The sequence below is a fragment of the Podarcis tiliguerta genome (assembly GCF_965153285.1).
Source record: "Podarcis tiliguerta genome assembly, chromosome: 1".
In the NCBI taxonomy this organism is placed as follows: domain Eukaryota; kingdom Metazoa; phylum Chordata; class Lepidosauria; order Squamata; family Lacertidae; genus Podarcis; species Podarcis tiliguerta.
In genome coordinates, this window is record NC_139534.1 from 94,766,891 (window position 1) to 94,793,034 (window position 26,144).

The 26,144-nt window shown below is 40.3% G+C and overlaps 2 protein-coding genes across 3 annotated transcripts; both read left to right on the forward strand.

Annotated features, from left to right (window-relative positions):
- Window positions 1-1,371: 1,371 nt before the first annotated feature.
- Window positions 1,372-12,935, forward strand: KATNBL1 (katanin regulatory subunit B1 like 1). 2 transcript variants are annotated; one of them, XM_083451011.1, is made up of 9 exons: window positions 1,372-1,493; window positions 3,281-3,321; window positions 3,983-4,265; window positions 4,509-4,627; window positions 5,025-5,075; window positions 5,160-5,249; window positions 8,173-8,262; window positions 10,037-10,130; window positions 11,546-12,935. In XM_083451011.1, exons 1-9 carry the CDS (start codon window positions 1,380-1,382, stop codon window positions 11,576-11,578), a joined length of 915 nt encoding a protein of 304 aa, XP_083307137.1. In that variant the 5' UTR covers window positions 1,372-1,379; the 3' UTR covers window positions 11,579-12,935. The 2 variants fall into 2 exon arrangements, with proteins under 2 accessions (XP_083307137.1, XP_083307136.1); XM_083451010.1 differs by lacking the exon at window positions 11,546-12,935 and having other exon boundaries at window positions 10,037-10,931.
- Window positions 12,936-18,032: 5,097 nt separating this feature from the next.
- On the forward strand, window positions 18,033-26,144 carry EMC7 (ER membrane protein complex subunit 7). Its single transcript, XM_083451152.1, has 5 exons — window positions 18,033-18,446; window positions 20,135-20,254; window positions 21,681-21,819; window positions 23,407-23,487; window positions 25,716-26,144. The coding sequence occupies exons 1-5, from the start codon at window positions 18,196-18,198 to the stop codon at window positions 25,866-25,868; spliced, it is 744 nt and encodes a 247-aa protein (XP_083307278.1). The 5' UTR covers window positions 18,033-18,195; the 3' UTR covers window positions 25,869-26,144.

Genomic DNA, 26,144 nt, shown 5'->3' on the forward strand with positions numbered 1-26,144 from the left:
CGTTCCACTCTTCTTACGGACTTTCAGCTTACAAATGTGGCAAACCTGGAAGTGTTTACTTCCGGGTTCGCCACCTGCACATGCGCAGAAGTGCTCGATCATGCCACGCACATGTGCAGAAGAGGCGCTCTAGTTGCGGACTTTTTGGGGTGCGAACAGCACCCCGAAACTGATTAAGTCCGCAACTAGAGGTACTGCTGTATTTTAAAGACTTCTTTTGCAAGTTAGTAACTTACATTTTTGCAAGTTAGTAACTTACATAGAAGGCTGAACTAGACTGTGTCACATTGTGATATTCTATGCAATAAAGTGGTCAGGATAGGTAAACCAGTTGGTTTGTACTTCTGTTACTGCTGCATGGATATTAACATTCAGAAAAAGGTATTACATTGGTGTGAATTTCTACTTTCCTGTTTTCTTCACCTAATGCACTTGTTCTGAAGGAGCATTTTTAAGGAAGCAGCAGCAGCTGTACTTCAGTCCAGTAAGACTGAAGAGCTGATTACCTATTTATAGACTGTGCACAAAGCATCTTTGCAATGGAACATTGCCCTCCATAGTATGCTGTTACCTTAGGCTCCAGAGCATGGTTGTGCAGATCTGAAATTGATTTATAAGTATTCCCAGGGATTATTTTGAGAGAAGGAAACCAAAACTTATGAGATGAGGACCACAAATCACTAACTAATTTTATTTCGTGTTTATTTATTAAAAATTAAATACCAAACTTAATGGCCTTTATGCTAGACTTCAAATTGTCTGTGGTTCTTATGTTTCTGAAACCAATTTATATTAATGTTATTTATTAACTGAGGAGTTGTAAGCAAGTGCTGAAGAGAAGAAACTGTCAAGCGCTTAGTTAGAAGGTTGGCACTCTATAGCCTATGGCAGATAATAGTATCCAGATGGATCCCTTTGAAGATTTTGATATATTTTTTTTAATGATGGCAGCAGTGAGATTGGCCTTAGGTGTTAGCAGCCCTTTAGACTGAATTAACCAATGTGCATTGACATATTTTGAATCTTAATTGTGTGAATATTCCATGTTGTACAGCACCTTGCTGTGTTTTTTTGAAAGTGTGCTGTATAAATATTTAAATAATAATAAACAGTGCAGAAACTTCAGGTGTCCTATTGGATCACATCACTGATGAGGTTTTTCAAAATATCTATCATAGTATCCACAGGGCATGTATTAGTTAAGTACTTATCACTTACAGCTGATACAGTTTTATAGACTTCCCTGTAGATTGCATCTAATGTGCTAAATAAACAATGTCTTCATTACATCTCATTCATGTTACTGTGGGATTGACAGATAATGTTAAGAATGAAAATTAACTTTACCTTTGTCTTGAAAACCAGGGATTTTGGATATTATGGCAACTGAAGCCCAAAATGTTAGAAAACGAATGCTATTGTATAGTGACGGTCGTCCTGTTGATCTCCCTAGAAAAAGGAGTTCTTATTCCATTAATGAGAACATGAAGGAGGTAAGCTTTTACATTTTCATCTAGATCATATAACTAGTTTTCTAAGGCAAGACATACACAGCTAGTTCTATTGTTGTGTTGTGTGTTGTGAGTGACCTCCCATTCAGAGCTGTAAAGGGTCATTAGTTCCAATATTATAATCAGCAAGAGCAACAAATACCCAGTAGCTCCAGTTGCTTTTTTATTTACAGTTTATAAAAACAAATAAAACTATTACAATTATAAAACACATATAACTCTTCTATTTTTTATTTATTTATTTTAATCAGCCTCGCATTGGGAAATTTCCAGGCGCCTTAGAACAGCCTTTCTCAACCATTGGTCCCTAGTTGTTGAACTACAATTTCCATCATACTTGACCACTGGTCCTGCTAGCTAGGGATGATGGGAGTTGTAGTCAAACAACATTGGAGGACGCAAGGTTGAGAAAGGCTGCCCTAGAGAGTTATATAATTTAACGTGTTTATTTTATTTGTATTTAGTAAACAAAGAGAAAAAACATTAAAACAGTCAAGGTTGCCAAATATTGTATATTAAACTGGCATCCATTCATTGTTACCAATGAATTGATAAAATAGAAAAATTTCCATGAGAAAACTTAAGCACTGGAAAACTTGCTGCTCTACATCACTGACAACATGTACAAGAACCTCTTCAGCCAAACCAGATGCCATCATGAAGGGGGTGTGGTTGACAGCCTTCATAAATATTGTCTTATAGAGAGTCTGTGGCTGTCATGATTCACTAGTTTATGTTTCTAAACAGAATGAAATGATGGGCTTATAAAGAACATGCTTAGGCCATCCAGAAGAGGCAAATACAGAAAATGGCTGCTAATTTCTAGAAATATTCAGATAGATCTACCTATCTACCCATTTCAACATGGGGAAGGTGTTCTCACTAATTTGCCAAGCATGAGCCCTTCTTTATAACTGAACCTTCAGGGGTAAGATCTACTTGACAAATAGCTTCCTTTTCCTTCTACACCCCTCCTTGTAACCCATCCATCTATTGGACTCTTACATTATTTTGAGTCAGTGTGAGGTGATTCAGTTCATGGAGCATGATTGTGATTGTGCATTCAGTTGAAGAAGGAAGCTTTCCACGTTTGGGTTAAAATGTGAAAAGCACAAAAATGAGCCTAAACAAATTAAAAGCAATGGGGATAGGTGATGAATTCTACATGTTTGATAGCAACACAGTTAAAACATGAGAAACCATTTTCTTCCAAAACCATGCTGTCCACTACCAAAAGGATTGTGAGTGAAAATGCCCTTTTAATTTATAACACCAAAGGTAGCAACAGAAAAGTGGTTTGTATTGTTACCTTACCTTTTTGTGGGGAGTCCCAATGAGTCAGAATATCAAATGTTAGAACATTCAAATGCTGAACGGTCTCACTATAAACATACTGATAATATGACAGATAATAGCTCACTTGGTGTGCTGAAGAAATCATCCTCAACCATATTATCTTCTCAAGCTGTTGGCAGACTTATCTAAGACCCTGGCAATCAAATGTACTCTTTCCGCCACATTTTATTAGTAAAGACTGATATTATAACACAGGTTGTAATACAAAGTTTTCTCTGATGTCATAATCCCACCTCTTGCAATGGATGTCACAATATCATGTCCCTCAGCTAGATGCTCAGAGCAGCCATAAATATTGCTTGTTGTATACAACAATTGAAACAAGGAGGAAAAAAACAGAAAATCAGACACATAGAAAATTAATAGTATGTTTTTTCATTCTTGTTTATAACATATATGCTGTTTATTTCTAGGGTAAGAAATCTGCAAAACATTTGGCTTCTTCCACAGGCAGGTAAGAGCTGCTTCTCTTAATCTTGGAGACTGGATTCTACAACTGATCAATTTAGACAAGTCCCTTTTCCAATTATCAGTGAAGAATATTGAATGAGCATCTTTTAGCCCAGTTTCTTAGAAGTTAGTTTAGCAGTAACTCAGGTTTATTTTTTTAAGTTACCACTTGGTTTGTCTGGAGCAAAGCAAACCGCAAACCATGGCTTAGCTCTGGGTTATGTAACAGCAGAATGACTTGGGGAGGGGCAAAGCAGCCACAGTTTTTACATGGTTGCATGTTTGCGTTTAGCCATGGTTTGGGTTAGCATTGTGTGTGAACTGGACCAGTAACTTGGCTTTCTAGTAAATGAGTTAATGCAGTGTTTCATACCCCCACATCACTATCCAAGTGCCCATTTTGCATCAGTATAATGATACATTAAAGATTGTTCAGATCCTGACACTCATATTACCAAAGTAATTGATAAAAGTGTTTCTCATGTAAGTCAGATTGCAGATTTAAATTGTGTCAGTTCAGTCCTCCTTGAATTAAAAAATGTTATAAAACTCAATGCAGGATGCTACTATGGTAGATAAAAACTTACTGCAAAATATCATAATACAGCATGCACTATACATAATGATTTTGACTAGATACTAAACTCATTGCTTTGTTTTTGCAGAACAGCTGCTGGGCAAACATTGACCAGCCCCCATCCTCTGTTCAAAGTAGTATATTGCAGAAGAAAAGCTCACTATTATACTCCAAAGCCTTGTTTCAGAAAGAAACAGCTCCCGAAAGTCAAGAGCCGTGACATGGCAAATAAGGAAAATGAACTGGCATGTGCAGCTGATCTGCCAGCAAAACTGCCTGCTGACGGTCGTACTTTCTTACTAAACTCCAGTGATTCTGGCCGATCTCAAACAGAAAGTCCATCATCAAAGTACAGTGGATTTTTTTCAGAGGTAAGTTAAATGTTACGTGATACTTGTTTTAAAATGAAAAGCTGGAATCTTAAGACTGCTGGCTTACTTCCAGTCTTAGTTGTTTAGTAGGGCTTGGATTTTGTAACCATTATATTTTAAAATGTTGGTCAGATAGCCTGTAAGGAACTGTACATGATAGCTGTAATTAGAACCAGCAGGATACAAACAGTATAGGTTGATAGTTGTTGGTTCATAGTGGCTAAATTGTTCTCATGTCTCTAGGTTTCAGAAGATCATGATACTATGGCACAGGTTCTCTTCAGTAGAAACCTCCGGTTGAATGTAGCTTTAACTTTCTGGAGGAGAAGAAGTATAAGCGAGCTCGTAGCCTATTTAATAAGGTAAATATGAAAAATATCACTGGTACAATCCAGTCCACAATGGTTTCAGTGCTTGTATGTGGAGGATTCCCACTCCATCAGAGGCAGAGGGCTGGATGAGAATGTAGAAATCATGCACAGACCACCCATTCACCTCAGTGGCCCATGTACTCCTTTTGCAAGTATCCACTGAAAGGAGACAGCAGGACTCTAAAACTTGTCGGACTAATAATGCAGGTGCTGTGTAAAGTTTGCATGTCGTCTTTTCTCTTTCCTTTTTTTACTGCAGCTATCCTTAGTCTGCGGTATTTAAATGCATGTGCTGGCTCATGAATTCTTGAGCTTAAAAGTTTCAAGTCTAGAAGAATTACATAGAGCTGTGTCTAATCGTGTACATTTTTTTTACTGATGTTTCCAGGATACAAGATCTGGGTGTGGTGGTAGACTGCCTTCCTGTTCTTACCAGCAGGTAAAAATTACACCTGGGGTAGGGGTTTGTGGAGCTCAGATTTATAAGAGCAAGTTTATGTATACTGACATTATCTTGTTTCAGTTTACAGGAAGAAAAACCATATATTTCTGTGGGCTGCTGTGTAGACCTTCTACCATTAGTTAGATCACTGCTTAAGAGCAAATTTGAAGAGTAAGTTTTAAAATATAATTCTCTTCATATGAATGTTTAGATGCTGACAAAGTAAAGGTTAATCTTCTTTCACTGGCTGGTCCAATTTTTTAAGCTCTCTTTGTGCTAAGGGGACTGTGGGCTTCAGTTCTGAAACTGCCTTGGTCACGATTGCCTGTGTTAGGAGAAAGACAGGGCGGGGAATCTGTTCCTTCTGAGACTTCTCTTCCTCCGGTATTCTTGACAATGACATTGTTCTAGAGTGCCTAGCCAGGACGGGAGCTGGAGGCACTATTTTGCAGTGGTTCTGCTCCTGTCTGGATGGCCAACTCCAGAACAATGCCATGGTCAAGAGTCTCTTGTGTAGAGCTCTTCAGGGTTCAGTCTTATAATCCATTCTATTTGGCGTCTTTATGATACAGCTGAGTGGGAATTATCCAGAGTTTTAGAGTCTGCTGCCATCACTGCTGATCAGACGCAGCACTGTTTTTCCTTTATAGCTTGAGTAGGTGTGGCAGTGGATATGCTGTCTGGCCTCAGTAATGGACTAGGCGAGAGCCAATAAACTGAATCTGATTCGAGACAAGTTTTGAGATACTGCAAGTTGATTCCTCAGACTGGATGTGTGAAGTGGATCCTGTTCTGGATGCCATCTCACTCTCCCTGAAGGAGCAGGTCCACAGCTTGAGGGTATTCTTAGCTCCAACATTGCTACTAGAAGCCCACGTGATATCCATGGGATAGAGTATCTTCCACCAACTTTGGCTGTTGTCCAGCTATGACCTTTTCTGGATGGGGATAGCTTTACTTCAGCTGTCTACATTCTGGTCTAGGCTGGATTACTGCAATGTGTTGTATGTGGGGCTTCCTTTGAGGACTGTTTGAAATGTAGTGGCCAGACTGTTAATAAAAACTGGAAGGCGTAAACCTAGAGCATCTGTTTTGGCCCAACTGCATTGGCTTTCAACTAGCTTCTGAGCTCAGTTCAAAGCACTGGTTTTCACCATTATTAAAGTTCCATGCAGGTCAGAACCCAATTACCTAAAGGACTGCCTTGTCTCATATGAACTTTCTCAGACACTGTGTTTGCCATCTGAGGCTCTTCTCTGTTTTTTCATCTCACCACCCCCCAGCCAAAAAAGCACTGCAAATCTTCTCTGTAATAGCTTCCTCCAGTCTTTGGAATGTTGCTCCCAGGGAGATACTCATGGTGCCCACTTTAATGTACCATATTTTGGCTCCATAGGGTGCACCGGACCATAGGGCGCACCTAGTTTTAGGGGGGGGGGGGTAAAGAAAAAAAAGTTATCCATCCCGCTCGCTGTCTTGGCTTCCTCTTTAGCCACGCACAACCTCTCCAGCCGGGAGAGGCTGCGCGCGGCTTTGTTCTTAGCCACGGGGCTGGGGCAGGGGAAGCCCGAGCTTCCCCCGACCCCAGCTCCCAGAACAGGCAGCTATCTGTAAGCCTTCCAAGTGCAGCAGGAACTCCTGCTGCGCTCCGAAGGCTTGCAGATAGCTGCCTGAAGCCTGGAGAGCGAGAGGGGTCGGTGCACACCGACCCCTCTCGCTCTCCAGGCTTCAGCAAAAACCTGAATTCGTTCCATAGGACGCACACACATTTCCCCTTCATTTTTGGAGGGGAAAAGGTGCGTCCTATAGAGCGAAAAATACGGTACTTTCAGTGCCAGGTTAAAGCATTTTCATTCTCCCAGGTATATGGGCACCTTTGATTCTATTGATGTTACAGTTACTTAATCCAAGCTTTGGTGTGGTTTTATCATTGTTACTGTATTGATATTGTGTATTGGTTTATACATTTTCGTTATGATTTATTGTATTTATATAGTAAATTGATTTAAGACTTATTATTTATAAAATGATATGCAAGGCTAATGTCAGGGAACTGCCATCGGAGCGGGAGGCGGTGAGAGGGCTCCCGGATGATGGTGGAGAGGGCCCTAGTAGGAGGAGGGATAGCCCATACGCTGGGGAAGGTAATCAGCGTAACACCAGTGGAGAAGGGGAGGAGATAGAGGAAGCGGAGAGGTGGCTCCAGGACTCTTCGCAGGAGACCAGCGGAGAGGGGACAAGTGCTCCTTTGCCCACACCCACCCTGCGCGGAAAGCTTTCGCGCAGGCAACGGGGGAGGAGACTGGGCGTTAAGCAGCTTTTATGTTGGAAGCGGTTTAAGAAACGCCCACTGACGGATTCTGCCAGTGACTGAGGCAGCCACGGAATAGAGGCTGTCCTGTCAGAAAGGGTTCAGCCATGCAACCTAGCCATGAGTAAAGGCAACTTACGCACAAGCAATCCCTAGAACCATTACAGCTAATCAATCTACAACACTTTTATCCATGTGCATGCACACTCTCAACTATCATCATCTTGATTGCATATTTTCTGCTTGTAACATGCTGAAAATAGTTATGTTGTATGTGCTCATCACAATTCAGAAATTATAGGTGGCAACCATTTTGCACAGGGATTCCGCTCCTGCCCAGCCCTGTTATGCCCCTGTCCCACCCTCTTCCGGGCCTAAATGGACCCATGCGGCGGAAGTTGGCATGTGCAGAAAGGTTGCCACCTGTAGCTCCAATCAAGCAATGGGTTCATTTTGCTTAATCCCATTTACATAGAAAGATGCACAAAGAATGAAACCTTCAGGTAGCTAGCCAAAGCAGTCCAGAACAAAATTCCTTCCAAGTACCAAATAAAGTGATCAGTTGGATCTAGTGTATGAAGCAAAACCCTTCTACTTTGCTTTTGAGGGGAAAATGCCTGTGGCACTTATTCACATATTGTGGGAAGTTCCTTCTGTAACAACTTTCTTAATTCCATTTTCCTCCTGTTTCTATGGAGGAACATTTTGCAAATGAATTTTCTGTCTTCTTGAGTTTAAACCTCTTTGCAGCATTTTTTGTAATTCAAAATAAAATCATTTCAGATATGTGATCGTTGGCTTAAATTGGCTCCAAGCTGTTATTAAGAGGTGGTGGCCAGACCTTTCTGCCCATGCAGAAAAAATAGAGGATGGGTAAGTTACGCTTTTCAAAGTTCATGACACTATGGCACTTAATATGACTTACATTTCTTGCTTTTTAAATTCACTCTGTTTTTTGCTTTACAGTTTGCAGATTAGCAGTTATTGAAACAGCCATAGTACCTGGAAATTCTTTGTTTAATATAATACCCCCAATGTACTATAGGCAATATTCTTAAAATGTCAAACTCCAAGCATGGTTTATAGCTGAAAACTGCAATAGAATGGCAGTCATTGTTCAGAGGAGATGATGTCAAGACATCTACAGATATTATGCAGTTAACTTCCACTCATGTAGTCTGATTTCCCCTTCCCTTCCCTTCTTCTGGACCAGATTTGGGGGGGGGGGGTTCACCAGCAGGGTATAGGGAAGAGAAAGGAAGGGTATGTCCTGTTACACAAGCAGAAATCCATTGTACAAATAGGTGAGCATCACTGGATGCGGCCCCAAATATTGAATTTGTTCGTCTTTATAAAAATACTTATATGCTACCTTATGGCCCTCAAAGGAGCCCCATGGCAGTTTACAAACTTAAAATACTTTAGCTTTAATACACAACTGAGGCTTTGTAAAAGAGAAAAGTTTACTTTAATCTCAAATCTTCTTTTAATAAAATGTTGAAAGAATGTGGCAACTTGTGTTTCAGAAGAAAAATGTGGTTTTATAAGTATTAGGTAACTGCTTAAAATTGGCTGCTGTTGCAAAAAGACAGGGATACTTCACTGTCTTTGAATGCTTTGAAACTATTTTGCTACATCCTTCCCCCCATTGAAAACCTAGTTTTACAAGTTTATTTTTGAAAATAGAATAATCCATGGACTAAATGAAAATATGTCTAAGGACATATCTACACTATAGACTTAAACTGTTTTAACATGCCATTCAGCTTTGAGGAAAACTGGTTCTCTGAGGAGACTTTGATCTCTAATAGGATCATCTCAGAACCTCTTCAAACTGCAGTTCTTAGCATTCTTTAGCGGAAGCTATGACAGGAAAAATTATATTAAACATATAGTAAGTATGTAGCATAGTTTAAATCTGTTAATCCCTACTAACGTGTTCATGAGTATGGATCAGAAATGCAAGAAGCTTCCAGCTGAATGGGATAGTTTAGCGTGATATAGGAGAATAGGTTTTTCAGTATATTCAGTTGGTTTCTTTAAAACATTTTATAAATTTCCTTAAATAATATATGTAGAATCAAACCACCAGACAATATTTAAAATATCCCACATCTCAACTGCAGGTGTAGATAATGTGTTTTGATGGCAGGGGGGATCTAAATGCTTTTGGGGTGATTATTTGAAAGATAAAACCCTAATCAAAGCACTAGCAATAATTTTAACAACTGGATTATTGAGGAAATCATTTAAAAATTGAGTGCCTGAAACATTTTTTGCATATTTTTAAAATCACTACAATGTACCCTCCTGTTCTCAGGTCAGAACTAGATTTTTGGGGTCAGATTGCTTGGAGCAGCACTGAAATCTATCAAATTAAACAATATAGCTTGAGTTTCTTTTTCTCCCAGGATGTTTCATTACATTTTGCTTTCTCTATTAACCAACAGTTCTATCCATAAAAACTGGGAGAACTTTCTCCTTAGACTAAGATTCCCCCTCTAATCTTTAAAAAAATATTTTTAGTTTTTACCTATATGTATTTTTTAATTTCCTGAACTGAAGTTGGAAAAACTATCATAGTAAAGGGGTGCTCAATTTAGGGATGCCCAAAATATAATTCTATGTGTTTGTCTTTCTTTCATAGAAATATTCAGATTTTAAAGACACAATTAAGTGGATTGTGGAAGCAAGAAAATCATCTTACTTTGGTTCCAGGATATACGGGTAATATAGCAAAGGTAATGTGTTTGTGGTGTTCCCTCGTGGTCTCAATGTTATACAGCCTCCATTACAGTTAAGTTGTAGTGAGCTGATTTATTTTGTGGGGTGCTACTAAGCATTCAGAAGTCTGATTCTCTATGTAAACAGCAACCAACTATTTCTCTTTGTTTAGTTAATGTGACCGGGGCCTGCAAAGTGTTGGGGTGACTTTTCCTCGTATTAATTCATTGAACTGCTCTCGCTCTCCTCAGTCTTTGTCACTTTTAAAGTAGCCCATTTGTAAGTTGGATTGAATAAATTTGGCTTATTCTTTATTGTGGGTCTGCTCCTCAGTCTTTGTTGGTAAGCATTTCTCATCCCTTGGCTCTTTTGCTTGATCAGCCTGATCCTTGTTTTCTTTATTCTGCACCAGCCTGCAGAAGTATCAAATGTTTTCCTTTCTATTAGAGGAGGGAGCCGTGTACGTGGCTCAAATGAAAAGGAAGAGAAGACATAATCGTAGCAATCCTTGAAGCAATTCCAAAGGCTTCACATTATGTTGTCAACCTTGCCATAGCCCTGTGAGAAGCAATTGTAGTATTATGTCTATATTGCAGATAGAGGGCTGAGATCGAGTGTGAAGTGCTTAATCAGCTTAGTGAGCTCCTTGTACAGGTGAAATTCAAACCAGAGTCTTTCTGGTTCTATCTCAGTTTCCTAGCGCTGATTCACCAGCTCTCATGAAAGAAATATGTATGGTTGAGGAGGAAAGAATCTCATCCTTGCCCATGCGTTACTGAAGCTCCTCCTGCCTGCAGACTTCTTCAGGTGTTATTAAGTTGCCATTCTTGGTACACCCCCCCCCAGCTTTCCAGGGTTATATCACAAGGTTGACATCTACAAGGAGATGAAGAGGGCTTGTATCGCGCTCGCGCTCTCCAAAGTGGAGGACACAAAAACAAAAGATTCACTTTTCTCTGTTTCAATAGCACTTGCTCAAGGGCTTGGAACAATTCTAGAAGGGATAATGAAAGAATCCATGTGCAGAAGGGAAGGATTTCCCAAGATGTGTGCTTTAGCATAGCATCTATTGCTGGAAGGAGCAGGGGAGGGTTTGTACAGGGTGACTGAATAGTTCAACATCTCACCCTAGAGCAACAATTCCCATATAACATTTCAGATTCTTGGGGTGGTGCCTGCAGTGGGGTGGGGTACACTCCTATTCATATGACTTTCTATGAGCAAGGTGAGATACTCATGTAGAACACGTTCACAAAATTCTAGTGATATCTGTGTAAAAGAGATTCTTCAAAGGGGACATTTTTGTCCAGAAGCAAATGATACTTGGCTGCATCAATTCAAACAGTCAGTAGTTGCCTCTTCTTAGATTCTAGCCCTACTTTGTGCAGTGAATGGCTCTTTGAATTAATTTATCTTTCTCCTTTTTTTTAAGGATGTGGATGCTTATTTATTACAGCTGCACTGACATTCCTGGAGGACAAGTGTATGTGTACATGTAGTGTGTGTTGGCTAAGAAGCCCTTCAAGTAATCCTGAACTATGTACTGTTTCCAAAAGGACATCTCTTCTGAGAACTGTCTTTGGCAGGAGAGGACTAGACCGCCAGACTGTTTAATTCAACCACTAAAATCCATCTGCTTCACATTGAAGTGGAAAAATTTCTAATAGGAGCAACCTTTACTTCAATGAGGTGAAAGTGCACTATGAAAACTATACGTATGCCTTTGCTGCATTTTGGGATTGTTCAGTTACTGGATGAAGTCGTGAAAGTGTTTCTACTGCATAATGGTATAAAACAGCAAAACTTAATTGTGAAGACAGAATTGCAGAACCAGTTACTAGGAACCACAAGAGACCAGTCGCCATAAATATTTTTTAAACTTTGTTTTTCTTATGAATTGTAAAAATGTGTATATTTTCAAGATATTATGAAATTTTGCTGTATTGAAACTCTGATATATGTCTGCTATATTAATCAAGATATTAAAGACTATTTTTGTTGCACTACTGAGAAACTGTATATAGCAAGGGGCCTTAACTACTAGTATTGCAAATAGCCAATGTAGTAAGAAACCATTATAGCCAATATATAAAGATGCTGTATAGAGGGATGGAAACTCTTTATTAAAAATCAGGGTGTTTACACAAATTGTGTACAAATCATTTTGAAACATTTTGCACACTTAAATATATTTAAGTGGATATTTCCACTGACTGACTACTTAAATACCTGTATGACCTAAGAGTACTAAAATGTAGGCATAGAGGGAGGTTGTTAGCAAAATGGTGAATATGTACACCTAGCATTTTTAATACTTAAATTTTCTAATATATTCTGTTGTGTTACATTTAAATGTGTCGAGTAAACATACTAAATGTTACTACTGCTTTAATTAAGTTCGCATAACTTTACCTGGTTGGTTCTCTCACTCCGCTTAGGACATCTTCAGATATTTATAACTCCAAGCTCCTAGAAATGTTTACGGCCACGGTAGGCCTATGCTTTTCAGATTTGACAATGCATCTGCTACCTCCTCTAATTAATATTGCTGCAGCTCTTGCAAATGTAGTTGCCATACTCCTGACTTAACATTTAATCTTAACTGGAAGATTAATGCAATAATACATCCAGTGCAAAAGTTTACAGTTGTGTTTCTTTTGACTCATTTGCGATATTTTAGTTCAATCTGCTATGGTTTATCAGCTATATTAAAAAGGAAAACAGGTTGATGGGTTTGTGGGATGGCACCTGTGTCTTATGTTACTAGTAAATATGTTTGTCTAAATAAAATTCTATCGAGTGCCAGCTGTGCACAAAACAAACTGAAATGTATTTTTGCAGCATGCCAACCAAGTTGATCACCGGATTTCATTTTGATCTTCAGTGTGCTTTGTGATTATACACCAGCTGCTTCTATACATAACTGGAGACTGTTAGAAAGAGGTCTCTTTTCATGTATTGTGCCATGAGAACATTTATGGTCAAAAGCAAGGAATCAATATTTATCTATATAAGTGCACTGTAAAGACACTTGCCTCAATTTATACCAAGCTTCAGTAAATCAAGGGGGAGGGGGGGACCAAGAAGGCCTAATTCTCTTGTCTTGATTTACAAGCCTTGATAGCTGTGAGGAGATGGTCTTATGTCCTTAGGATCAGATGCATTAAGAATGTCAGTAGTGTACTGAAAGAACAGGAAATAGAGGCTTGTTCTCCCCTATGTTACAGAATACTTGCCTAGATTTTGGTTTTAAGGGGTTTCTGATTAGATTTTAAATCCAAGGTAATACTATAGTAGATTACACAGAAACACTAGAGAGGCAGCTGGAGGTAGAGAATTGGATGAGAGGGATGGAGCTGAGTGTCATCAATGTACAGTGGTACCTCGGGTTAAGTATTTAATTCGTTCCGGAGGTCCGTTCTTAACCTTAAACTGTTCTTAACCTGAAGCACCACTTTAGCTAATGGGGCCTCCCGCTGCTGCCGAGCCACTGGAGCACAATTTCTGTTCTCATCCTGAATCAGAGTTCTTAACCCGAGGTACTATTTCTGGGTTAGCGGAGTCTGTAACCTGAAGCATATGTAACCTGAGGTACCACTGAATAGGTGATACTGAAAGTCATGGAAAAGTGGTAAGCTTGCCGAAGGACAAAGTATGGTGAGAAAGAATAATAGGCAGCCAAGCCTTCTGAGGAATCCCAACAAGAGGGGAAAGCAGTATATGGAGACCCTGAAAAAGCGATTAGACAGGAAGAGAGCCAGTGGAGGACAGCAGCAAGGATCCCCAGGGCATAATAGGAATCTAACCGGAAGGAACTATTAACTATCAAACATGACAGAAAGATCAAGGAGATAAGTACAGAGAAGAGGCTCATAGATCTGGCAGTGAGGAGGTCATCCATGATTTTCATGAGGGTAGTTCAGTGGAGTGAAAGAGGTGAAAGCCAGATTGGAGATGGTCAAAAGTAGAATTGGAGGAAAGATCGTTGTTATATAGGAGTAAGCAGCACAGTCCAGACGTTCAGAGATAAAGGGGGAAAGAGTAGTACTTGGAGAAGGGACAATGAGCCTAGAAATGTGTTCTTTTTTGAGAAGAGGGGAAATGGTGTGTTTGGATACTCGAAGGAGATGGTGCATAAGGGATGAGAGGGATGTTCGAAAAGGGCAGTTCGAAAGGGGCAGAAAGGGGCAGAATGAAGGGCAGAGTAGACTGGTTCTATCTTAGCATTGGAGGAGGAGGCCAAATCTTGACCAGAGAGAGGAAGTGGGGAGTAGAGGAGTGGGCTTTGGCAGGCATCAAAGGTAGAGAAGTGCAGCTTGCAATACCTAGAGTTGGTGTGGAAGGGATGGATGAAGTAGTGCTATTTAGCCAGGAGTAGCTTGGAGGATAAAGATGTTTCCAGGGCAGGTTACTTGCTTTCTCCTGAAAATCATTTGAAACACAAGTAACAGAGATGAGTTTTTGTTTTAAAAGTAATGTTTTAAAAATGCCTATGCTATTGAAACCAGTAGTGATGTATGGAAGTGAGAGCTGGACCATAAAGAAGGCTGATCGTCGAAGAATTGACGCTTTTGAATTATGGTGCTGGAGGAGACTCTTGAGAGTCCCATGGACTGCAAGAAGATCATACCTATCCATTCTGAAGGAAATCAGCCCTGAGTGCTCACTGGAAGGACAGATCGTGAAGATGAGGCTCCAATACTTTGGCCACCTCATGAAAAGAGAAGACTCCCTGGAAAAGACCGATGTTGGGAAAGATGGCGGGCACAAGGAGAAGGGGACGACAGAGGACGAGATGGTTGGACAGTGTTCTCGAAGCTACCAGCATGAGTTTGACCAAACTGCGGGAGGCATTGGAAGACAGGAGTGCCTGGCGTGCTCTGGTCCATGGGGTCACAAAGAGTCGGACACGGCTAAACGACTAAACAACAACGCTATTGAAAATGTACAATAAAATGAACGTACAATGAAAATGTACAATAACTAGATGTAAACACCTTGGAATAGGGTGGAGACATCTCCACCCCGTCAACACCCCCTGGTTTGCACACAAACAGGAACGGAAGCTGTGCTGATGTGAACAGCTAGAGGGGAAAGAGCTGTGAAACGCACCAGGAGAAAAACAACTTCACTGCGCTCTAAGGCAGTAATGTGAACACACCCTTTGTGGGAAGAAGTCCACATAATGAAGGGTAGACATTCTCTTTTTCACTCTACCAGTTCTTACTGTGCACAGATATTACACATAGATGATCTTGATGATATGTGGCTTTTAATAGAAGGACAATCCTTATGAGATGCAGGATTTAGGCCATTAGGGGTCCGTGCCCAATTTCCAATGGTTACAGTTAAAGAACAGCAGGCTACAATTATACTGTTAGATTAGTTTAAGCAGACCAGAGAAAATCCTTATTTTGAAATTAAGAGGTCAGCATTCACTGATAAGTTTGATTTATAAGAGAACTGATCGTCAGCATGGCATTGTTAGAAATAACACCTGCTTAAGCTTTGACTGATTCCAGAAACTTGGGGACAGAGAGATTAAATAGAGCCAAAATGGAATATACTTGCTGAGCCAAAACCAATTCTTATATAGCTGCCTGGAACATTATGCTGGGAGACTACAATGTAATAAATGCTAGCAATAAAAATGCTAAATGGTTTCTTCTATTGTAGCTGTTAGAAAAGATACACAAAATAGCTTGAAACCTCCCACACTACCAGGTTCCACACTATTGCCTAAATGATATATTTAGTACTCTTAAATGCTAGAAATAGAAATGGAGCTACATTTATTATATCAGACAAAGTGCTTGAAATGGAATCATTAGAAGAAGAAAAACTGCTTGTAGGGTCAGAGAGAAAAAACATTTGCATCCATTTCCCCAACATTTATACTTACAGTGGTACCTCTGGTTAAGTACGTAATTCGTTCCGGAGGTCCGTTATTAACCTGAAACTGTTCTTAACCTGAAGCACCACTTTTGCTAATGGTGCCTCCCGCTGCTGCCACACACGCCACCGGAGCACGATTTCTGTTCTCATCCTGAAGCAAAGTTCTTAACCCGAGGTAATATTTCTGGGTTAGCGGCGTCTGTAACCTGAAGGGTATGTTACCCGAAGAAGAATCCAGGATTTTAGCATAGCTGTGATGCCATGTAGAAACAGAGGCATGAGTCTGAGGGAGGACCCCAAGGGCCACAAAAATTGATAATGCTTTAAGAAAATGCTACATCACTGAGAAAAAGCTATGAAACTGTTAAGAATGCTGAAGCTTTGAACCTGATGAGAATGCAAAAGCCCTTTCCCACAGGAAGAGAAGAAGCTAGCATTTTTATCACAGAACATACGCAGCTAAACACGCAGGTTTACAAAGCACAATAGCTTCATGTAACAATGTCTCTGTATGGACAGCAAAACAGCCGATGCTTATGCTTATTGCGCAAGCATACTAACCTGAAATGTATCCAACAATTAGGATGAGGTAATGTGAAATACTTATATGCATATGATTGGAAAGGGCTTTGTGTAGAAACTTATAAATAACCTCCCTAGACTGCTAGCTGAGGGTTACAGTTCTTGCGGAAGGGTCCGACCACAGCTGTCAACCTTTCCCTTTTTTTAAAGGGAAATTCCCTTATTCTGAATAGGATTCCTCGCAAGAAAAGGGAAAAGTTGACAGCTATGGATCTGACTGTAACCTATTGCTTCCTAAGTAATAAAATGGCTGGGCTCTATCTCCTCCAGGTTCCTCAGTCTTATTGACAACAGAGGGGTTTTTATAGGGTTTGACCCCTTTCTACAAGTCCACCATCTAATTCAGATTTTACGTGAATGTATATGGGGGGGGGGGCAGTAGAAATGCTACACTACTGCAGAATATGAACTGCGTGAAAAGCCAGCATTGGTGGGCCTGCGGTTGGTTTAGATTTTTAGCTAAATATTCCCCACCCCACTCCACTCCGTAATAATAATAATAATAATAATAATAATAATAATAATAATTTATTATTTATACCCAGACCATCTGGCCGGGTTTCCCCAGCCACTCTGGGCGGCTTCCAAAAGAATATTAAAATACTGTGATACATCAAACATTAAAAGCTTCCCTAAACACCCCTCCCGTTACAGGCAACAGCAAAGATTAACGTTGCCCACTCAGGCCCCACTCGCAGCCCATATCCAGCCTTCAGTAGAAGTGTTATACCTTGCACTGAGTTTGCACTGAGCAAAAATAAGTTCTCTTGGAAAATACATTGTGCCCCCCTCCCCCGCATTAAACAAGACCTAAATTACGAAAAGCAGGTGCTCATCCCGATGCTGTAACTTATTACTCCTCTATTTATTTTAGAAGACAGCTGAAGGCAGCCCTGTTTAGTGAAGTTTTTAATGTTTGATGTTTTACTGTGTTTTTAATATTCTGTTGGGAGCCGCCTAGAGTGGCTGGAGAAGCCCAGCCAGATGGGCGGGGTATAAATAATAATAAATTTTATTATTATTATTATTATTATTATTATTATTATTATTATTAAAATTGCTGTATCGGATGTTTTTGGCGTTTGACGAGTGGCTGGGGAAACCCAGATTATTATTATTAATTATTAATAATAATAGAAATATTGTTGCCCAATCATAACTACCCTGAAACCCAGCAATGCTCACTACTATTAATAATAATAATAATAATAATAATAATAATAATAATATAATGATAATAATGATAATAATAGAAATACTGTTGCCCAATAATAAATACCCTGAAACCCAGCAATGCTCTCTATTATAATTAATTATTATTATTATTATTATTATTAGAAATACTGCTGCCCAATCATAACTACCCTGAAACCCAGCAACGCTCTCCACGGGCAGCTCCCTGCTTTTCGCCCTGCGGCTCCTTTAAGAAACGTCTTCAGAAGAAACCCGGAAGTTGAGCTCTCGCATCCTCGTTCGTCACGGCGCGCCCCTCCACTTGGCGCATGCGCCGCCGGGGACGACGAGAGCGGCCCTCCCTTTCTCCCGGTCTGCTCTGTCGCCGCCTCCTCCCCCCCCTCCTTCCCGGCACCTCCGGCGGTTGCTCTAATGGCGGCCCGGCCCGGCGGCCTCCCGGGGACGGCGACGACGATGTTGTGGCTGCTGGTGGCGGCCTTTCTCTTGGCCGCCGGCTCGCGGGCTTCGGAGGTGACCGGCGGCGCCGCTAGCGGGGAGGCTGTGGGCGCCAGCGAGCGGTTTAAGATCGAGGGCCGGGCGGTGGTGCCGGGGGTGAAGCCCCAGGACTGGATCTCGGGGGCCCGGGTGCTGGTGGACGGCGAGGAGCACGTCGGCTTCCTCAAGTGAGTAGCAGCCGGGGAGAGAGGCTGTCGGGAGCGGAAGGCTTTGCGGGGAGAGGGAACGGATTTGTTCGCCTTTTTTGATTCAAACCCCAACCCTCGCTCTCTCTCCCGTTTGGTCCCCACAACAACCTTGCCAGGTAGGCTAGCCTGACAGAAAGTGAGCCCCCCCCCCCCGAGTAGTTTAGGGGAAAATCCAACTCGGGCCTCCCCATTCCTCGTCTGAGACTACTAACCACTGCATCATAGTACGAAGTTGCATCACCACCAACGTGTGCCTACAGAGACAGACAAATTTACTTGAAGAGATGGCTGTCTTTTTCTTCTGATTTCCCCCACGCGTTTAAAATCTTAACAAATAAAAAAATTCCTTCCGGTACACCTTAGAGACGAACTAAGTTTGTTATTGGTATGAGCTTTCCTCTGCATGCTTGGTATCTGATGAAGTGTACATGCACACAAAAGCTGGTCTCTAAGGTGCTACTGAAAGGATTTTTTTTTTTTTATTTTGTTCCAAGTACGGCAGACCAACACAGCTACCTACCTGTTTAAAATCTTAGTTCAGAAAAGAGTCACCTTTCTTGAGCACGGGGCAGTCAATCTTAGGGCATGCTTGTTGCCACTTCGATGAATGCAACAAATGTTGCTCATTTCAAAGGACAAAGAACTGGGAAACTTTTCCTCAAGCCTTTAAGGATACTGCTCTTTTTCCTGAACTCAAAAAGCACCGTTAAGCAATCACTAAACACCTCCTCTTTATTTCTGTAGTTTCTGTTTTCCAGCTTCTTGGTTTCTGCTGTGTACAGAGACACCTGCAGGTACCTGCAGCTGCCAGTGTGGTGTAGTGGTTAAGAGCGGTAGTCTCATAATCTGGGGAACCGGGTTCGCGTCTCCGCTCCTCCACATGCAGCTGCTGGGTGACCTTGGGCCAGTCACACTTCTCTGAAGTCTCTTAGCCCCACTCACCTCACAGAGTGTTTGTTGTGGGGGAGGAAGGGAAAGGAGAATGTGAGCCGCTTTGAGACTCCTTCGGGTAGTGATAAAGTGGGATATCAAATCAAAACTCTTCTTCTTCTACCTGCACCCTGTAATGTGCAAGCATGAATCCTGACTGTTGTTTTCCGTAGAATGTGCATCCCCATTCTTAAAGTTAGCTTGTGCAGTAGTGTGCACATCTAATTGCTACATAACATTATTTTTCTGAGATAGCAGGGTCACTGGGTGTTTTTTTTTTTGGGGGGGTGAGTGCTTTCTAGATTCTAGAATGTAGTTCTACAGGTATCTCTACTACCTAATAGGTGGTGCCTATTTCAGTAATGGCCAGTCTTGCACAACTCCTTTTCCATACATATATACACATAAGATGGTTTGAAAAAGCCATTCTGTACTTATGAGGATTGCCTTAGAACACTCAGTGTATCATGGCTGTGCCAAGATTTTCAATGGAAACATCCAGCTCCCACTCTTAAGTACTATGCAGCACCAGCTTAGTGGCATTGTAAGTTAGTGAAATAGAGCATTGTGTTATGAATTAATAGGTAGGGTTGGTAATCCCCCTCTTGATAGGATGATAGCTCTTTGGTCTAATAAAGCTTTTTTGAGTTCTGACATGTAAAACATCTGTAGCCCATTTTAAATTATTGTAACTGTTCTGTGATGCAATTAAATATATGATAATTTTTATTTTTCAGGACAGATGGAAGCTTTGTGGTTCATGATGTTCCTTCTGGATCATATGTAGTTGAAGTCATATCTCCAGCTTATAAATTTGAACCAGTGCGAGTGGACATCACTTCAAAAGGGAAAATGAGGTGAGCGGCTATAGCTTTTTTATATATAGAATACTAAACCAAACTGATTTGCTATGGAAAACAGGGCTGGTTGGTCTGTTGGTAAGGCCTTAAACATTTTTGATGTTCTCTCAAATAAATAAATAGGCCTTAAAACTCCATAATTATTTGAATCCTCCACAGTTGCCTTCACTACAGCACGTTTACTGCTGGCAAACCACAATCTGAAGCCTTGGATTGGTGGTGGTTTACAAACCTTGTTTTGTTTTAACTTTGGCTTGCTGTTATGTACAAACCCAACATCCTTCCATAACCATGGTTTGTTTGCACATCACAGATGTTCACCAAGCTAGAAAGGCATAGGGCTAGAAAGAAATCAAGCTTTAGAGAAACAAGCCATGCTTTGTTTGATCATCTTGGGGACAAATTTGTGGTTAATATGATTTGTTAAACAGACTGTGGCTTAGTGTTGGTTGTGAACCAAGCTCCTAAATTAATGTATCTGAAAACAAAACTTCTGCCAGGTGTGGTGTGATATATGATGAAAAATTTACTTTTAAAGATACACAAACTATATCTGAAGGGGTTGGATCTAGGCTTGCACATTTGTTCATGGAAAGGACCAAGATCCATTGGTGGCTTCTGCTGAAATAAGGAGGTGGTCATTTTAATAGATTTCCCTTTCTCCCTGCAGGCCCCAGCACCCCTCTCCACATTTCCAGATGCCCCCCCCCCAAAAAAACCCCTCCAGAGTACCTTCTCAGCAGTGCTGTAGGAACTGGCTAATGGGGAACTGACTAAAATAACCTCTTTACTTTAACAGAGCTTTCTATCCACAAGTTAAAGCCACCTGGTTAAGCTAAGCTTAACTCAGTTTCTGTTTGTTGCTAATAGTTTACAGAATGTTTTTCAGCTATGTTTTCCTCACTGAGAATATCTGCACAGTGATTACAGTGGCTTACAAAGTTCTTTTGAGTCTATAATCTTTGACATTTAATGCTAGACACATGATCACTGCTAATTTGTTACATTTGTGAGATCTGTCAAACTTAATTTGTCTGATACTGGATTATGCTAAATCTGTGATGAGTGTGTGTGTGTGTAAAATGGGTTGCTGTTGTTTTTCAGTAGCACCTGTTCTAGTTGCTATTTCCAAGGACATGCAGAATAAACTATTTTCAGGCCTCTCTTGGGAAAATAAAGTTTCACCAAGTAAACACATTTGTTGGGCTATAGATGCACATCTAATGCAGAATCTCTTATATGAGCAGGCGACCAACCCACGATCCTATATACAATTATGGTACTTTTTTAAAATCAAATTTTAAGCTGCTTAACTAATCACAGGATTATCACTTCAGTTCAAATGCAGTGATAGAGAAAATATCTAACCAAGATAATTTGTTGGGCTTTAATGGAGAAAGATACTTCTAAATGTCTTCTTCAGGGCAAGATTTGTAAATTACATCAAAACATCAGAAGTTGTCCGATTGCCATACCCGCTTCAGATGAAATCTTCTGGACCACCTTCTTATTTCATAAAGAGAGAGTCTTGGGGATGGACAGACTTCTTAATGAACCCCATGGTATGTATGGTGCATATGAACTGCTTGTTTGCCACTGATTAGCTGTTTATTGCCTATGTTTGAAAACCTATTTAAGGACCTTATTTGTAAGATTTAAGGGTAAACATCAAACAGATTATATGTTAATATGCCACTGTTAGAAGATAATCATTAAACAAGGCTTGTTTTCAGGCAGGCATCTCTTGGGTGCAGGAGAGGCATCTCTAGAGGGAGGGATGGTTACATCATCTTAACAGGGATTTCTTGTCATACAATCAGCTGGGGGGAAATTATGAAGCATTGTAGACCTAAATTAGCATCCCCAACTCCAGTTAATTTGCTATGCATTTGCAAAAAAAAAACAACCCCTCCAGCCCTATTGTATATAATATTTTTGAAGTAAACTACGAATGTGTAACTGTGTTTTGTAGTAGGAGTCTTAAATGTGTGTTGATTTCTAGCTTGCCTCAGCTAGAAATTTCAGTTGAAACTGGAAGGCAGAGTGTGTGGCAGAGGAATGTGTTATAGGTTTGTTGTTGTTTTGAGGTTGAATCTAAAACTGAAGGGCAGTTCGGGACGCTGGTTGCTAAAGCAACCACAGGTACCCATTAATCCTGGCTCAGTGCATATGGTAAAGGTACCCCTGACCATTAGGTCCAGTCGCAGACGACTCTGAGGTTGCGGCACTCATCTCTCTCTATAGGCCGAGGGAGCCAGCGTTTGTCTGCAGACAGCCTCCGGGTCATGCGGCTAGCACGACTAAGCCACTTCTGGCGAACCAGAACAGCACACGGAAATGCTGTTTACCTTCCCGCCAGAGCAGTACCTATTTATCTACTTGCACTTTGACGTGTTTTCGAACTGCTAGGTGGGCAGGAGCTGGGACCGAACAACAGGAGCTCACCCTGTCGCGGGGATTTGAACCACCTACCTTCTGATTGGCAAGCCCTAGGCTCTGTGGTTTAGATCAATGCTTATGGTAGGACTTGTTAAATGGAATAATTGAACTAGCCTAGATACAGATGCTTCAGTTATGCAGCACATTAAAAAAAAATTAAAATACCACACGCTGTGATACTTGGATATAGATCCACTCTCCCCTTTATTTGTATATTGTTGAATAATAAGTTAGTGTCTATTTTGACAGCTAAAACCCTGCCAGAAGAAATGGTTTCTCTGCTGCAGTAGTAATCAAAGGATCTACTCAAGGAGAGTGGATCTTGACTGGCTCAAGACTATGGTCATTGAGCCCCAACATGGAGTGTTTTCACCATATTTTTCATTTTTGGTGAGATTTCTAAATATTGGAATTTCTGTGCAGCCTCAGGCATATGTAGCTGCCTTTGGAGTTGTTGACCCCATCTAAGTATGTCACTGAGATGCGCCACTTGTATATCACTGTAAACCATGGTTAATATTTTACCCACAATCCTAGGTTTGGGTATTAATCTGATTCACGGAGTCATAGTTTGTTTCCTGGTGGCCATTCACAATATAACTTTTGAGGGATTCTTCTTTTATTATCTATGGTACAATTCGGCAGTACTAGAACTGCTGCATAACAGAAGAAATACTAACATATTTTTTTTAAAAAATCTCCTGTTTAAGGTTATGATGATGATCCTTCCATTGCTGATCTTCGTATTACTTCCTAAGGTTGTCAACACAAGTGATCCTGACATGAGGCGGGTGAGTAAGCTTTGCGAGGGTTAACACTGCAAATATTGTATCTGAAGAAACCAAACCAGTCCAAATAAATATTACAGTCCAGAAAGTGGCTGGGAATGGTTTTTCTATTACCACTAAGATAGAAATACAGCTGTGGGCCAGAAATAAAAGTTCTCTAATAATGCTTAATTATTCAAATCTTTATGCAGAAAACATCAAATTCTAAGAGATGCTAAATCTAAATTGTGTGCAGTGTAAACTTTGTATAATGTATTCAATGTATTATTTTCAGTCAGGGATAAGGTAGAAAGTGAAAGAACACCAAGAGAGGGCTTTAAGAGGATGGAGAGAGATGTAATATGAGGAGACCAGGAAGCTGCAGCCTTAGTGTCATTGGACTGAATGAAACTAGTGTCTGAGAGCTGGTGTGTTGTGTTAGGACAGTCCGCTTCATCTCAACAACTTTCCATTCCAGCCCACAAAAGGGACCAAGATCCATTTGATCCCACCCAGACACAATCATACAAGATAACTCTTAGCTGCCCACTCATGCCGTTATTGAGAAGCAACAGAGAGTTGTACTTGGACATCTTTCATCAGTTTTAGGTTGCCTTTCCGGTTTGGTTCTAGGAGCAGTAGAGGCTGTTGCAACAGCCTCAATTTCTGCCAAACCTCTTTGGGTGTGAGCCAACAGCATCCACTCTTTTTCCTGCTGGCAGAAGCAGCAGCTGCCTAAAGATTCCTTGCTGCTGATATTGGGAATTAGCATGAGTCTGTTGGCTTATAGGTGGTGGAAAATGTTAGTCAAGCAGAGCCCACTGGGCAGAAAAATAAGTATGTCTTGGTTCTGGATGGGGAGCATGTGTAGTTTTCTACCATCATTTTGATTTCTTGGGCTGCACTGATTCCTTCATCTGCCCATTCAGTGCTATGGCCATTTCGCCACTAGTTTGTCATGAAAACAGAGGCACTCATTTTGAGTTACAAAAATAATCTACCAGTCTCTTCCTATGTTGAATGAATGTCTCTGAGACTATTTCTGACAATTTGTGTTATCGTCTCCTTTTCTTGCCTATTGCAATTAAAACAAGAATTCACATCCTAGTCACGTTCTTCTGTGACAAATCCATTATGACAGAAAGTTTTAAATATGATATTTATTAAATTATCCTAATTTATTGTCCTTTCACCATGCGTTATGCCGAATAGCGGAAGGCTAGAACAAAATGGAGATTCAAGGTGTTTACTAAATCTTCTTTATTTAGCAGTATCTACTGTTTGTCTTTGGCTGCTGCTTTTTGGGGTTCAGTTGGTATTAATTTCCTTTCCTTCTAAATGACCACTGTCTTCAGTAGTTCCTTACAGGTTTCACATTATTTTTGAGTTAATAGGTATAACATTCTAGATCATGAGACAGATGTTTAAATCTTCCATTTTAACTCTGGCTGCACACTTATCTGAGAATAAAGTGGAACTTACCTTTGAAAACTTGCAAAAGATTGCATTGTAAATGTTTAATATAAGGTTAAAAGTGGAGGCAGATCAACTGCTTGATCTGATGCATTTGCTGATGTGAATCAACATGCGATCTGCTCTCTTGGGCAAGAAATTGATTGCCTAATGGAAAAGTGTAGTTGACAGAATCATGGACCATGTCCTCTGTGGAAGACATTGGGTAGGCTGCAATAGATGTAAAATGTTCTGTTCAATTTTGAAAGGCTAGGAAAAATTAATGACCTACCTCAAATCGGGCCCAGATTTTTTAGCAGACATATTTTAATAGAAGGCAACTGTTGGAAGGAAATAGCTTTTCAAAAAGATGCTTGACATACCTTGCCATGATAGTTCAATTTGTTTTAAACAATTTTTAAGAACTAGTGTGCCAAATTTTTTAGCATTTAAAAAGAAACTTTTTAAATTTGAAATTGGGAGAGATTTCAACCAAACTCACCTTTTAAATTTTTAATATGGCAATCCTTTATCCTGTAACACTACTTTAGACATGGTTATCTCTGTTTTTTGCTTTTAGAACTTCCTTTTCATTTATTTATATCAATATAACACAAGAGGTTTTTTTTTAGTTGTAGTTTAGGCTGTGGCTGTATAAAGAGTCTATAGTGGGGGTATATGGGTAGAGAGCAGCTGCAAAATGACACCACTACTGACAGAACAATTAACCAAATTGGCGTATTTTTACGATTTGGAAATGGTTTTACTTAATACATTCTTCTCTTTTTGTATGCATTTAGGAAATGGAGCAATCAATGAATATGTTGAATTCTAACCATGAGCTGCCTGATGTGTCAGAGTTCATGACAAGACTTTTCTCTTCAAAATCTTCTAGCAAGTCCAGTGGTAGCAGCAGTAAAACAGGAAAAAGTGGGGCAGGAAAAAGGAGGTAGTTGTTTGTTTCTCTGGAGCCACAATTTGCACAGCTCTGTTATGTGGTATCATCTATATGTTCTGTGGAAGAACAAAAAAGCCACTACTGTAACCTAAATCCAATGTGAAATTGGACATGATACAACTGTTGTGTGTGCTGTAGCTTTTTAACCTATTTAAATATCTTGTTCTTTAAACACATGGGGACATTGCTTCACTTCTGTATCTCTGTAAAGACCGATGAAGAGTTAACTCCTTTGTAGAGAATGACATTAAAGAATTTAAATTATGTGAAA